At 50.8% G+C, this 15,840-nt stretch overlaps 1 protein-coding gene across 1 annotated transcript in view; it reads left to right on the top strand.

The window, feature by feature from the left end:
• Positions 1-15,840, top strand: part of PLXNA2 (plexin A2) — a 182,901-nt gene that overhangs the window by 102,009 nt on the left and 65,052 nt on the right. Inside the window, exons 4-8 of the mRNA XM_080824370.1 lie at positions 4,650-4,750; positions 8,371-8,494; positions 10,205-10,358; positions 11,244-11,340; positions 14,381-14,495. Of these exons, the coding sequence (XP_080680496.1) occupies positions 4,650-4,750; positions 8,371-8,494; positions 10,205-10,358; positions 11,244-11,340; positions 14,381-14,495 (591 nt within the window). The remainder of the gene's footprint in view (positions 1-4,649; positions 4,751-8,370; positions 8,495-10,204; positions 10,359-11,243; positions 11,341-14,380; positions 14,496-15,840) is intronic.

Genomic DNA, 15,840 nt, shown 5'->3' with positions numbered 1-15,840 from the left:
CCCATCCTGCCCCACCCTGCCCTGTCCTAGAGCACGTGCCCACCTGTCACCTAGGACACACGGCCAAGCATCCGGATTTCAGACGTTCAAACTTGGTCCTTTAGGGCCTCCAGAGACTCAGAGCTGTCGGGGCTGGTTTCTCCCTGGGCCCAAAGCAGTCCCCAGAATACCTCCTTCTCCCACTCCCTTAAAGTAGTCTTATTCCTTCCACGGCCCCAAAGTCAAGTTTTATTCCCTTTCTTCCTGGCCTGGGGAACCTGACATTTAAAAAGACCCAAGGAGTGAGGTTATCTGTACCAGCGGTTCCCAATCTTTAGGTGGTAAGAATGGCTGGAGAGCTTGTTAGAAGTACCACTCAGGCCCCATTCCAGAGTTTCTGATTCAGTGGGCTCCGGGTTTTCATGCCTCCTAACCTCACAGGTAATGCCAGCAGTGCTGGGTCCAGGACCATGCCTGGAGAGCCATCATTCCTCCTTGAGAGCTCCTGGACCCTGCTCTTTCTGGAGGATGTTCTGGCCAGGCTATGGCGGTCTGGGGAGCTCAGACACTTCATACGTCCCCAGTTCCGTGGTCTTCCCCGTCTTTCCCAGCTTAAGCCAAACCCACCTCTCCAGATTTGTACCCACTGCTCCCCGGCTCTTATGCAAGGTTTGCTGAAGAAACTCTGCTTTTCCGTTTGCACAGAAGCTCTTCCCTCCTGGGGCGCTCTCCTTCTGTGTCCATACAATTCACCCTTCAAGACCCAGGCCCATGCCTTGTTTTGTCGCAAAACCTGCTCGGGACGCCCACCCAGAGCCACACGGGCCCATAGAAACGGAATACAAGCTGGAAATGCAAGCCCTGTGTAAAATGTTCACTTTTCTAGCAGCTACATTTTTAAAAGGCAGAGGAAAATTAATAGTAGATTTTATGTAACCCAGTGTCTGAAAACTTTCATTTTTAAACTGTGTCAATAAAAAAGTATTCATGTGATACACTTTTTTTTCCCATACAAAATCCTCCAAATCCAGGGTGTCTTGTGTCCTTAGAGTACCTCTTAATTTGAACCCTCCATGTTTCAGGTGCTTAAAAGCACACAAGCTAGTGGCTATCACGTTGGACACAACAGACATGAAAGTATTTTCTCTTCGCTCTGAATCCCCTCAGCTTTCTTACAGTGGTTTAGAGCACACATCGCTCTCTTGTCTTTTCACTGCTGGTCTGTTTGCAACTTGAAGTTGATGGCTGTGTCTTAAGGTGCAGTTGTTTTCATTCCCCTGAAGTGCCCAGCACTGGCCCTTATCTGTACGTAGGGGTGTGATCAATGAATCAGTGACTATGGGTTGATGAATGAATACAGGAACTCGTGAATATGGGAAAGACAGAGAACCCACAGAAACATCTGACATGGAGGGTCTCCTGCCAGTCCCGATGACATTTCTTGCCTCTGCTTTGTGCCTGCCTAGTAGATCTTGGAGGAGGGGATCATTCAAGTTTTAGAACCACCCCCCACCCCAGAAGTTTCCTGCTTCACTTTGCTCTTCAACTCAGTGCATTATAAAAAAAAAAGAGAGAGAAATTCCCACCAGGAGGGCCCAGGAAACAGGAAAAATAGTTGTGCTATTGGTTTCATGTTTGGAGAAGAACAGGGTTCTCACTATCTCCGTGGCACTTGGCGTGAAAGTGGGCTTTGTTGCTGGAGACACTGCTCCCATTCAGGGCCGTCTTTCCCAGCTGCTGAGAGCCGGGCTGTGTTTTGACAGACGGGCCGAATGCAATGCAGACAGTTGTTTTAATTTCCAGCCAGATGCAGACATCACTCACATGGAGCCCGAAACCCAAGAAAGGAAGGCTGGGCCCTGGGCTGCAGTGGGGCCCAGGCCTCAGGGGGCACGTTGGAGGGGCCTGGCAGAAGACCCCGGTGTTGTGGGGTTACCGAGATCCTGGAGGGCTGAGAGGTCCAGGCCCAGGAGAGGCAGGCTTTCAGAAAGGTGCTCCTTGGAGGAGTAACAGGCCATAAGTCAGAGAGGTCAAGGTTGTTTCTTAAGGCAATGTAATGATGCCAGTGGCTGGTAGCAATGGCTGGATGGTCTCTTCTATTTATTTATTTATTATTATTTACTTATTTTAAAGATTTATTCATTTATTTGTGAAAGAGAGAGAGCGTGCGAGCGTGCACGAGCGGGGGGAGGGGCAGAAGGAAAGGGAGGGACAGACTCGTCAGCAGTTTTCACGCCCATCACAGAGCCTGATGTGGGGCTCGATCTCAGGAGCCTGAGATCATGACCTGGGCCAGAATCAAGAGTCAGACACTTAACCAGCTGAGCCCCCTGGCACCCCTGGATGGTCTCTTTCGACTGTACCAAGTCGTTCGGGGCAGGAATCGTGAGCAGACTCAGGGAGGAGTTAGGTCAGCTGTGAGAAATAGAACAAAGTGGGAAGGACAAAGGCGGCCTCCCTCTGGGGGCAGAAATCCCTCTCCCAGCCTTCCAGACACCTGCCGCCTTGACTCACTTTCGCATCCCAGTGATGGGAGTTCCTTGCCAAAGCAAGGGCTGAGTGTTATTGGACGACCTTGACCTTTCTTGGCTGGGCTTTCCTGAAACTTTTTACCCGTGAGTCCTGTTGTGGCCACACAGCTGCCCTTCAGACACTGGGAAACCACCTTAAGACTCATCTCTCTGGATGTGAACAAACATCCCAGGTCCGTGAGCTGCACCCTCAGACGCCACGTGGGGATCCCGCCCTGCCCTGACCAGTCTTCCATGAAGGACCCCTGGTCGAACAGCACCGCTCTTGGAGTAGAGACCTGAGCGGGGCACTCACCGGTATGGGGCGGCCTTTCTCTGCCCTGACACCCTGTCTGTTCCCGTGGCCCAGGGGCAGTTCAGCCCCTTGAGCCGTTCTGTCAGCCATCAGGGCACACCACACACATGGCTTCGACTCACACCTTCAGGTCTGGTACCTGGGGGCTATTTCAGACTGGCCTGCAACTCTCCCAGGACCAGTTTCTTAAACTGAATTGCTAGATTTTACTATTATCCTCCCTGCATTATTTTTGTGATTAAAAGGAGGTTAGCACTGTTTAAAGCTGATCATGTCCACCCACTTATAGAAAAGCCTTGTGATGCGAACATTCGGTGTTAGGATACGGTAAGAATGGGGAGCACCCAACCAAGAAAGGGAGGCTCCCGGAATGTGTGCACGAGAGCTTTCATCAACTGGCCCTAGCGTACGTCCCATGACATCTCACCCTGCCCCGGCCAGGCAATACCCTTGAGTTCTGCTGAACTTGTCCTTAATGACTTTTGTTCGTGATAATGGCTCATTGTGCTGTGCCCCTACGCGTCTCTGCACTGGCGCTCTCCTCCCCTGACTCAGGCTTTCGCCAATGACCTCTTCCCCCCACACCTTGTCCTGGGCACCCCTCCTCTACGGTGACACCTGTCCCAGGCAAGGAGCTCCAGCTTTGCAATTACCAACTCCCCCTGGACTCTGAGTTCTGTGGGGCAGGACCCGTGGCCTGATGGCTAGTATTTCCCTCTGACGTAGCACTGGAGCCTCGCTGTAGTGACATCTGATAAACATTTGCTAGATAAGCATGTTAAACTTCTCCCCATCCTCTCAGGAGCATGCTGTGAAAGTGTCCCCAGCAGATCCTTTGTCCCTGTGCCCGAGGCAGAACAGCGTGCAGCTGGACCCCAGGCTGTGTGTTTGCACTTGGTTTACACATCCAGTGGGTGGGAGAGCTCTCTGCCCTGATGAAGGAGAACCCAGCCCCGGCCCAGCAAATGGCTTTGCAGCCCATCAGCCTCTTGCCCCAACCAGCAGCGGTACCGAGCATTACAGATGGAAGACAGCAATCTTTGGACCCCTTTACCTGGCCTGAATGTCACACACACTGGGCAGGTGGTGGCCTCGGGTCCACACAGGCCCGTCTCAGGGCCCTGCAGGGCCCCACAGGGAAACTGGCAGGAGCTCGCTGCGGCTGCACTCTTGGGGTGGGGGGCAGGGACTTGATCTGTAAATTCCCACTTTCCCCAGCAAGACGGAATCAGGCAGCTCATCTCTGTGGATGTTCCCATTTAACCAGACTTTTCAAAGGCTGGAAGATTTACTAGAAAAAATTGCATGCAGACATCAGAGAATGGGATAATTGGATCCAGGTGGTATGTTGGGTTGGATGTAAAGAGACTGTGCCATACGATGAATGTTATTGGATAGGAAAAGTTTCTCCTTCTCTCCCTTTTCAAATGTGTTCTGTGTGGGCAGGGTGTCTCAGCCCAAGCCCAGCTGAAAGCCCTTCAGAGACAAGTTGGTGGCACTCAATGGGCTTTCAGCAGAGGTCACCATGTTCACGAGCCTGGCCAGCTCTCAAAGGACTTGAGTGGTGGGCAGACAGAGACAGGAAGATATGCTTCTGCCCCTGGTGAGGGCAAGAGGGAGCCTTGGGCCAGCCACTCCCAGAAACACATTCCCCTTAGCTGTAACCCCACCTTGCACCAGGCAAACGGATGAGAGAGGCCATTGATTCCCCCGCCCCCCAGTGTCACCTCTTTATGGGCGGTGACAGTGCAACCACCGGTGGGAGTAGTGTAGGTGAGTCTGAACACACATCAGCCAGTCCTCACTCCCTGATCTAACTGTGCTGTCTTTCGTCTCTCTGCCAGATCACCAGGGTCCCCGTGGAATCCTGTGAGCAGTACACAACTTGTGGGGAGTGTCTGAGCTCGGGGGACCCTCACTGTGGCTGGTGCTCCCTGCACAACATGTAAGTTGGGGATCGTTCCAAAAAGGAGCCTGGAATGCAGATGACCAGGTGCTTTCCTGGGACTGTTGATGAGGATGTGACCGGGGTTTCCAGGGTGAGAGGAATTTCCAGTAATTCTCATCCAGGTTGGAGAGCAGGAAGAGAGGCCGCAAGCAAGTGGGGGTCCTTCTTTCCCAGCATCATGCCTTTGCCTCTCATTTCACTTCCAAATTCTGCCCTCCTGGCTGCTCCCTAGTCTGCACCTTGTCAACGCTGGGAAGGGTAGTGGCACCAGAAGAACTCACCAGGGAAGCTATAGAATTCTCTAGGCTTCCCCAGAGCCTAGGCAGTGTATCCTGCCACCTGCCGCCCGCGTGCAGATGGCAGTGCGCTAGGGTGGGGTTGGGGGTGGGGGATCTGGACTCCAGTGAGCTGCTATGTGACCCTGGATGGTCCGCTGACCTCTCTGGACCTCACTCCCCCAGCGCTGAATAGGGATAATGCCTACCTCGCAGGTACGCTGTGGGGATTAAATGAAATAATAAAATGCTTTGCAAATAAGGAATCGCAGAATAGGCTGTACAAATCAAAGTAATTATTATGAACTCTGAACCTTTGGGAGGACCCTTCTGGCCTCATTAATTCATGATTTCAAGAAGTCTGTGTCTCACTCTAACTAGCCTCACACCCCTATTCAGATACACCCGGCCCCTTGAATACCAGCTCAATAGAAATGCAAAATCACACTGAAACTTCCTAATTCGAAGAGCCCCAGAAGGAGAGAAGAGGGTGAAAACCGAAAGGCAGGAGCTGGCTAGGAATTCTGTTCCCCAATGGACTTGGAAGCTCCCTGGCTCACCGCCAGCCAGCAGAGCATCTCCATGCAATGAGCAGGGTTTGGGGTGGAGGCGGAGGCGGAGGGCCAGAGTTCAGGGTCCTGCACAATAGCTCTTGGCTTCCCGCCTCTGTGGCAGGTGTTGTAGGGCCTAGGGAGGGAGGGAGGGAAGCAGGCGCCTCACAGATGCAAAATCCGGACTGGATTTGAGCCCACAAGTACTGGGTTCCCGGCCTGGGTTTGGAGGTAAGAGGCTCTTCGAGAAGTTTTGCAGAAAATGTTCCTGCGGGGACAGTGAGTCGCCGTGTAGGTGAGACAAGGGGTGCAGCGGCTGCTGAGCACGGGAATGGTTGATGTGGCCGCCCCTGTGTTTCCCTTCCGTGGGGCTGACCGGCCTCTCTCATCAGGAGGATTTCTTCCACATCAGGGACCCTGAGGGCCGCCCGCCCCCTGCACAGTGCTGAGGCTACCTGCCCTCTCTTCGGGCCCTGGCCAGGCCCCGCCCACTCCCTGCTCCCTGCGCTGCCCGCCCAGCCTGGGTGCTGGGTGCCCGAGGGGCTTCTCCCAGGTGGAACACCCCTTACAGATGGGGGATTGTCATTGATTCACCAGCAAGGACAACCGTGTTCCCCAGCTCATGCTTGACCCCTCTGATCTGTCACAGTGCTGGAGTCTCCCAGCGGCCCCACACCACCCCTGTCTTCCTCCTGTCTGGGTGGGCTGTGGCTTCTAGAACCCCTGAACCGCCACATCAGGATAGATTGCGATTTCCTCCGTCCTCTGAGCTCCTTACCTGTGGCCAAGAATCCCTCCCACCTACGGGGCGCACCTCTCCCTCCAGCCTGTCAAGAGCCCTTGGAAACAAGTTTTTTCCTCTTCGTGCCCAGAGCTTGCTCCTCTTCGGTTCCCCTTGTGGTCAGCAGGCCCCCCTCGCACCTGCCACCCTCGGCCTGCCTGGGTGGGAAGGAGTTGATGGGCCCAGTTCCAGTTCCCAGGCTCGCACACTGGGCTGTAACGGAGGCCGAGGGAGATTGCTGAAGAGGCTTTAGGTCTGGGGGGGGATTTGAAACCTTCCTGTCTCTTCTGTGTGCCTGGCTCTTGCAAGTGTGTTATTGTCTCCAAGGCTATTTATCTCTGTTAGGGCTGTTGCCATAAATAGTATGATAAAAAAGAGCCATTTCAGTGAGTCAATGAGATAAAGGCCCCAGTCAAGAGCTCACTTTAGAGCTATCTTAAGGATTCACTTAAACCTCAATAATTCTTTTCTTTGACAGCATTCATATTTAGATCCATTATGTGCCTGGAAAGGAAGCGGGGAGGGGCGGGGGAGGGGGAGAGGGAGGTGGGGGTGGGGGCAATCACTGCGTGATTGTGGCATCTTGTGGTGTGTCAGGGGGATTTGATCTGGAGAAGCACCAGCCCTGGAATGTGCTCGCCTGTGACATGGGCGGCCAGCAGATGCCCCGATCGCAGGCGTCCCTGTGCCCACCTGCCGCCCCCGGGGCCGAAATGAAGCTGTCGGGAAAGACGGCTGGCCACACAGCTTTCTGACAGAGGCAGCCCCCCACCCACCCACCCCAGTCTGCTTCTCTGTCTCCAGGCGTTATTTCACAGTGCAGATATTTATTTAAGATACAGCATGTGACAGGGAGACCATCTCAATGAATAAAACATGGTCCCTGCCTTCAGAGAGTCATTAGTCCAGCCACAGGATCGCCTGCAGGCCGTCCCACACAGTGAAGACCTGTCCCGCCTTGGACACCTTTTGGGGGTAGAATGATAACATTAATAGTCATCATCATTAACATTATTATAAGGGCTGAAAAGTCATTTTCTCTTTTTTAATGAATTATTTATTTATTTGAGGGAGAGAGCGCGTAAGAGCAAGGGAGCAGGGGGAGCGGCAGAGGGAGGGAGAGAGAGAGAGAGAGAATCTCAAGCAGACCCCCCACTGAGCACAGAACCCCACCCAGGGCTCCATCCCAGGATCCCGAGATCATGACCTGAGCCGACATCGAGAGTTGGGTGCTCAACCGACTGAGCTGCCCAGGTGCCCCCAAAAAGCCATTTTCTAAGTACTCATGTATTTAATCCTTACGCCAGCGCTGTGAGGTAGGGTATTATCACCATCCTCTCCATTTTATGGTTGAGGAAACTGAGGCACGGAGAGATTAAGTCACTTGCCCAAAGGGACACCGTAGTATGCAGTGGGCCTGGGGGGAGGAGGGAAGCATCCAGGCCGCGGGACCCCAGAACTCACATGCTTAGCCTCTTCTGGGCTACCCCTCACATTCCCCAGAGTTCCCGCCCTTGCTCGCCACACAACCTGTAAAGATGCTATCTATCGGGAGCTATTCTTTTTTTTTTTTTGAATTTTATTTATTTATTTGAGAGAAAAAGACAGAGATAGCGACAGAGATAGCTAAAAAGAGCAGGAGAGGGAGAAACTGACTCCCCACTGAGCAGGGAGCCTGACATGGGTTTCGAACCAAAGACCCTGAGATCATGACCTGAGCCAAAGACGTTTAGCCGACTGAGCCACCCAGGCGCCCCCAGGAGCTATTCTTCGTGTCTAAACTGTACCTCTCATGTCGGGGGTGAGTCCCACTTCCTCTTAGTCTGTGTTTAACTGCGATCAGGACCATCTGGGAGTCGCCCAGGCCCTCTGGGCTAAGTGAAGACCGTAACAAGAAGACAAGCCAAGAGCCTCAGAGCAGCAAACCGCTCTTAAAACCCCCAGGGGACCGTGGAGCCCAGCAGATGGGTCTCAGAGGCCTGACCTCTAGTGAATGTGTGTCCTTGGCAGGTGCTCCCGCAGGGACAAGTGCCAGCGCGCCTGGGAACCCAACCGATTTGCGGCCAGCATCAGCCAGTGCATGAGCCTGGAGGTGCAGCCCAGCAGCATCTCAGTGTCTGAACACAGCCGGAGGGTAAGGAACGCCTCCCGGGGGCTGGCGGGGGGTGGGGAGGGGGCTCACAGAGCACGCACGTGGTGTGCGCGTGTTCCTTCAACACGTGCACGTGTATCTGTCACTGGATCTCACTTTAAACACTCCAAGGAAACGCTGTGTTTATAGAAAACCAATGGTAGCTCCTATTGTAAAGGGCACAGTCATTCTCTGTACTCCCAGCAAACTCATTACCCATTGATCTGTTTTGTAAATCTAGATTCTGCATTTAGTAACAAACATCTACAACATAGTGCGATCCGATACTAAATAACACATTGTTTGTTACATGCTCTGTTTACATTCCTCCACTTCCTGCGGTTTTTCACACAGACCTTAGAGTTGCCTCTGTGTGTGTGAGAGAGAGACAGAGAGAGGAGAGACAGAGACAGAGACAGACTGAGGCTTAAGTCGCAGTCAGTATGTACTTAAAGAGAATATTAAAGAGACTGAAACAGCCCTTAACCACCTGTCGAGGTACAACCCCAAATATTTCATGTCCTTAGGCCCTGCACGATTATTTCATTCTGAAGGTTTTATGAGCATTTACGGATGTTAATTAGTTAATGAACCTTCCAAGATTTCTGTTCATTCATCCCCACCAGGAGGTTTTGGCTCCCATGGAGCTGAGGGAACAAATAGGGGAGTTTGTACCTAAGTGTCTTGGCCCCATGGAAACGAAACTGGGGCAGGGATTCAGCAGCAAACAAATGTTCGGAGAGGCTAGGTGACACTCACTGTGAGTGAGAAGCCATAGCAAATAAATAGAGCCAGGTGTTGGTGGGAAGACAATGGGACACCTATGTCCACTGTGGCTCCCGACTTGGAGGCTGGCGGGGGTGGAGCGGGGTATTGTCGCCATGCACACTTATGGTCACCCCCTGTTGCTAGAGGAAGCCAGGCGTATTTTTTACTATTGTGTCAAATATCACTTAGATATTCTATTGTGTTGTGAACAAACTCATTTCTGGAGCTCAGTGGTATTTTTACCATTCAGAGGAGGGTATGCAAACTTGAAAAAGCTGGAAAGTGCTGGCCTAGATCATTGGAACCCAGAGGCAGCAGCTGACATCATCTGAGCTATTGGTGTCCACATTCCTTGCTTTCTCTGGTGCCCACAGTTCCTTGTGAAGCCACCGCCCTACTGGGCGGGGGGTGTCAGCAAGCAGGGCACCTAGGGTTGGGGGCACAGAGAGGCAGAAACGCTAGGACACTCGCCATCCTAATAAGCAGCCGCTGAATCGTAGCCAGGGAGAGGAGCTAGCTGTTGCCCACCAACCCGGTAAACCTCCAGATTGGGTAAGCCAGCGTTACAGCTTGTTTGCAAAGGGCTCAGCTCAAGACTTGCTTTCCAGGGTCATGGTTTCATGTCAGAATGACAAGAGTCAGAGGAATTTTGGTACCTTTCCCTCTAGGGCCCTTCACCCAGTCCTTTATGAGGCTGGCCAAGACTGAAAACTAAACTCAGTGATATTAATAAAAGCCATCAACTCTGCACTCAAGTAATTATTCTGTGTCAAAGCCAGAGGATCACTAGACCAATGTCTTCCTTAGATATGAGCTCGGGGGACATGAGTCCGCAAGCAGGCCACAGCAGGGCCAGACCCGGAGCCCTGGTCCCCGGAGGCCCTAGAACTCTCTCTTCCTATGGTGTCATCTCTTTCCTCCTGAGGCTTTTTGCTCCTCCCACAGCTCAGCCTAATTGTGAGTGATGCCCCCGACCTGTCTGTGGGCATCTCCTGTGCCTTCGGGAACCTGACCGAGGTGGAGGGACAAGTGTCTGGGAGCCAGGTCATCTGCATCTCACCAGGGCCCAAGGATGTCCCGGTCATCCCTCTGGATCAAGGTAAGAAGTGTGTGCCGTGAGAGTCACATGCCAGGGGCTGCCCTACCAGAAAGGTCAAGAGTAGGGGCACCTGGGTGGCTCAGTCGTTAAGCATCTGCCCTTGGCTTGGGTCATGGTCCCAGGGTCCTGGGATCCAGCCCCATATCAGGCTCCCTGCTCAGCGGGAAGCCTGCTTCTCCCTCTCCCACTGCTTGTGTTCCCTCTGTCACTATATTTCTCTGTCAAATAAATAAAATCTTAAAAAAAAAAAAAAAAAAAAAAAAGAATGGTCAAGAGTAGAGTGCCCAGGGGACGGGGTGACACAAAGAGGGCACAGGGGATGGGGTGGGAGTGCCGCACAAAAGTTGCCTGACCAAGCCTTCATATCACAGATGCTAACATGGGCTTATACAGCTCGTTTGAGCCTGAAAGCTAATCGTCATGGCCCAAAGCAAAATTCAGGAAGAAAGAAATCCTTTGCTCCCATTTGGGTTAAGTCTGGCCATGTGCAGAGAGTTTTTCCAGATTTCCCTTCCCTTCTAAGAATGGCAGTGGCAGTGATTTCCAGTGGGGTTCTCCCCATGGAACTGGGGGTTTGAGGGGTTCGGGCCTAATATTTCCTAAAGTCTTTCAGTAACTGAGCATGCCTGACCAAAGCAAGGGTTTCTGTGGCAAGTGGTTCATTCCGTTTCCCCTAAGAGCAGGGTGGGAGGGTGGTGGCTGGGTCTCAGTGACGGGTGTCTCAGCAGGACCAAGGGGACCCTCTTGGGAGGTGATGCCTCAGGCAGTTTTCCTCTACCATCTGTGCCCCAAGAGAGCCCTGGACCGGTTTAATGGATTACCCTCAGATTCTCCACTGGGCCCCCAGGTTGTGTTACCCTCTTCTTTTTTTTTTTCTACCCCCAGACTGGTTTGGGCTAGAGCTACAGCTGAGATCCAAGGAGACAGGGAAGATATTTGTCAGCACTGAGTTCAAGTTCTACAACTGCAGCGCCCACCAACTGTAAGCACTCACCGGGCGGGGGCCTTGCCCCAGGCATGGATACAGGTCTGGGGTTCTCTCAGCTCCAATGTGTTGGCTTCACCTCCTAGTCTCCCCTGGGGCATACTGTCTGGGACAGAGTAAGCTCTCCATAAAGGTTCCTTTTCAGTTCTGCTCGGTTTATTCAGTTATGTTAAACAGAATGGCACTCACTGTTCAAGCCTCTGATCTCATCCAGACTCCCTTGCCTGGACCCCCAACAACCGGGCCCCCAATTCTCAAGTTTAGACGGTAAACAGAGAGTTTAATGTGAAGACGAAGGTCATGGTCCAAAGACCATAAGACCAGTTGGTTGTAGCTTTGAACGGAGAGATTGACAGTGAATGTAATTAGACGCCTGCTCCATGTCTGAGTCCAAGAGAGACTCGAAGGTAGAAGACAGCTATGCACACAGCTACCCCCAGAGAAGGACATGATATAAAGGCCCCAGGCTGGGAGGGGGAGAGCAGACTTTAACTCCACTGTGGTCCAAATCCAGCCTTCAGCTTTTCAAAGAGGAGGGAGAAACCAGACCAAACCGGCAGCCCCTAGAGGGGCTTGAGTAGTCCCCAGCTGGCCACGCCAGCCATGTCCAGCAGCAGAACGCTTACCAGTGGTGCCCACAAGCTATGAGCTTCTATAGTGGGGCAGGAAGAGAGACCCATATTTTGTTTCTGTCTATCTTCTCTGGAAGAGAAGCTGAGACTCCTTCTATACCAACTGGGAACTCTATACCTTCTAGTTTAGAAAGAGGGAAATGGGTCTCTATAATAGGGCCTCAAAAAGGCCACTGGACCAGTGACCCTGGACATTCCACAGGGAGAGAGATCAAGCAACAACACCACACCAGAAGGAGCAAGGAGCAATCATCAGGGATAGTCTATGGACCCGTCCTTCCCATTTCCCAAGACAGGAATAACCTGAGGTCTACATAACTCCAGGGCATCCTGTCTGTAGGGTCCAGGCTGTGGACAAGATGGGCTCAGCAATCCACATGGGGAGAGGGTCTGTTTGCCACTGTACCTGAAAGGAATCTTTAGCCATTAAAAGAGACCAATGAGCCAGTCCTCCCGAGTCTCCCCTTCTCTGATCTTGATTTTTATCATGGGAATCAGCTGCTGGAACTCTAGGATCTCCACAGTAGTTAAGGAAGGAGACACAGTTGAGCCCCACTGAGGTAAGTCAATAGATGTGCTGAGAAAGACAGGACAAGTGATAAAAATGGCCTGGGGCGGGGGCAGGGCGTAAGTACAGAAACTGAAATAAACTAAATTGCCCACTAACCACTGCATCCCCATCCCAGCTAACCCCGTTGGGGAAAATGCAAGCGTCTTGGAGAAAGAAACTCCCCACCTCCTTCTCAAACTCCAGCACAGTGGTGATGGAATTCATTGTGAGAGCACCCTCATCTCCAGGGCAGTTCGGTGTGATGTCACCACTTTGCATTGCTATGGCAACAGAAATGCAGTCACAGGCAGCAAGTTTTAGCCAAAAAAACCCCCAAAAAAACAAAAAACAAAAAACAAAACGAAAAATACCTAATAACAAAACAAAAACCCACTCCTTGACGCAAAGATTCCATTTTATTGCCAAACACTATTTTATCCTGTTCTACTCCTGGCATTCCTACTAGCAAAAAGTCACAGAATCAAGTTCAATCCCCTGCTTTTAATATGGTAGACTGAGGCCCACAGGGATAAGTGCTGCAGCGAAGGTCACGAAGTGAGCCAGGGGAAAAGCCGGGCTTAACGCCCATCTCATCTTTCTTAGTCCATTTTTATTATTTACTTGCTGAATCCTAAGATATTAGCAAGAACCAGTCGGTGTGGCCTAAGGTCAGAAACACAGTCCCTTTGGGCATATCCAGAAGAGGGTAAGACTGATCAGCACAGGGAGGAGGAGGTGTAGATGGGCTAATGCACCTAAAACAGGGTGAGAGTTTAGCGGGTCACCCCTGATGGAGATCCATCCACCAAAATGTAAAGAGAGCGGCCACCAGATGGCGCCAGATCGCAGACTCAGCTGTGTCCCTTCCAGGTTGGTGGGGGGGAGCTGACAAGGAGTAGGAACGCCAACCCCACTGACAAAACCCAACTCCATTATAATGGTCTGGTCACACACAGCCCCCAGGTAAAACTATAGGGGAAGAAGAGCTTACCCTGGCAAGAAATGCATGTGACACCCCATACTACTGTTATGCTCCCCTACTTAGAGACTGAGACAAATTGCCATTTCATGTTGTTATATTGTTAACTCCCCCAAAGCCCAGAAACACGTGTGATTGCTCTAGTCTTTGACACTCAAATGTGACTTAAGAGCTGGAAATAACAGGTAATTTGAGCACTTGAAAGTAACACATTTAACATTGTACCTTTCGAAACCATTTCCTACACATTATCTTGTTTGATGCTAAACAGCCCTGTGGAGCAGACAGGAAAGTTTTATGACAGACAGAAGAAGAACTTCCAGTGCAGAAAGTGAAGTGACTTGCTCAAGGTGACCCCAAGTGGCAGTCCAAGCCCAGAATCCTAACTGCCCAATTTCTATCCTCATGCTTTTCTGTCTTATGTCTTATGTCTCATGCCTTACAAGTGGTGGGATGCTGGTAAATATTTAACGGCCAGCAATCAAGAAAAAAACCTAGTATGTAGTATTTGCCAATTTCTAGGGTGTAAATACTCTGTCCATGGCTGATTTCAAGTTATTAACATGATCCTGTCCACTTGCAAAATTCCTAGAAATGTAAATAATCAGCTCTCTTGAGCCGATGCAGGCCAGCTTTCGCACACCACTGCTCTATAAGTTACATTTTTTCCACTTTAGACTCTTTTTTTCCCCCCAATTTTCTGGTCCTATGAACATCTTCAAAGGAGATTCCACATTTCTCGTTGCCCCACAAATCGGCCCTCCTGAGAGAAAGGCTAGGATAACCAGCCTCCATCATAACACGTGGACTACCTGGGACCCTTACCTTCCCTGTCTGCTCCCTTCTCTTTGCCTCTTACTGTCTCCATCCTTGCAGGTGCCTGTCTTGTGTCAACAGCGCCTTCCGCTGTCATTGGTGCAAATACCGGAACCTCTGCACTCACGACCCCACCACCTGCTCCTTCCAGGAGGGCCGGATCAATATTTCAGAGGTAAGCAGGGCTTGCCTTGGCATGGTGATGTTGCCCAGTGCATCTGAGTGGCCCTCCCTTTTCAGGTGGACAGTCCAGCAGCTTGGCCATCTCCCTGCCCCGACCCATCTTGGTCTTCCTCCCAGAGATTCTACATGTTAGAAAGACCCCATTATTATAAAACTCAAAAAAAAAAAAGGCAGAAAATACCCCAAAGGCAGAGAAATGTGCTGTATCTTCTAAACTCCTAAGACTCTTCTACATTCAAAGGCTTGAGGGGAACTGAGGGTTGAGACTGAAAGCTGAGAGGACATATCCAACCAACCAGACTCCATTGTCTAGAAGAGGGCAGTGAATGGCATTGATTCTTTGAGTCTAAGGCCTTTGCTTGGCTGCAGACATAGTGTGATTCAATGGAACATTCACTCTCAACAATTCTTTCATGCCAACCTCTCTTCCAACTCCAAGTTTCAATGATTCTTTGACTCTGATGTATGACTGGGTGGGTGGCCTTCTAGAAAGAGAAGGAAATTCAGCTGGTGAAAAGAACCAGGCCTTGCTAAAAAGTCCCAGTCTGTTATACAGCCAGCCATCCCCAAGGCCTGGCCCACCTTTGTTATCAACACTGTGAAATATCAGATTGCTTGTCTTTCCAAGGAATATCTCATCGGATGAGTATCCAGTGATGTTGACTTTCATACCCATTCACATCTTGCCTTGGGAAAATGAGGCTTGCTTGGTCGCCTTCCCTTTCTTGTGTTTAATGGTTTTCATACCCTAGAATGGCCAGTTGGTTGGGTTTGAACAACTGTAGAGACCTACGTATTCATATAAGTGGCACACGTGTGTATACACACATTCCCCTCTTCTTCCACCTTTTAGAAAATCTGCAAATTTTCTGTAAGTAAGTGACAGCGTAGCTTGTGCGTATTCTGCTGTACTCTTTCTACATACCTGTTGCCATTGCAGTAGACTAGAAGCTTCTTGAAGGCAAGGACTACATCGTATCTTTAAATCTGCAGTGTCTTCTTCAGGGAGTGTTTGCGGAATGCATGCCTGAAAGAAGGAAAGAACGGCCACTTTACCCAAATGCCACTAGAAAGGGTTCCTTGGATATCATTGTCCCTGGTTTCAAGAAATAGAGTCTAATGGGGAAAAAAAAAAAAAGGAGAGAGAGAGAGAGAGAGGAATAAGAGTCTTCTATGTCTCCTAGTCGTGATAGAAATGCTAGTTGTTTCCATGAATAAACATAAGAAAGTATATTTCAAATCATCATGATACATTCTTTAAATATCTTAGAATTTCATTTGTCAATTATACCTCCAAAGGTTAAAAAAAAATTAAGTAAGAATATAGTAGGCCTTGA

This window comes from Martes martes, assembly GCF_963455335.1.
Source record: "Martes martes genome assembly, chromosome: 15".
In the NCBI taxonomy this organism is placed as follows: Eukaryota; Metazoa; Chordata; class Mammalia; order Carnivora; family Mustelidae; genus Martes; species Martes martes.
The sequence above is the reverse complement of the archived record's forward strand: the minus strand, read 5'-3'. Positions and strand labels throughout refer to the sequence as shown.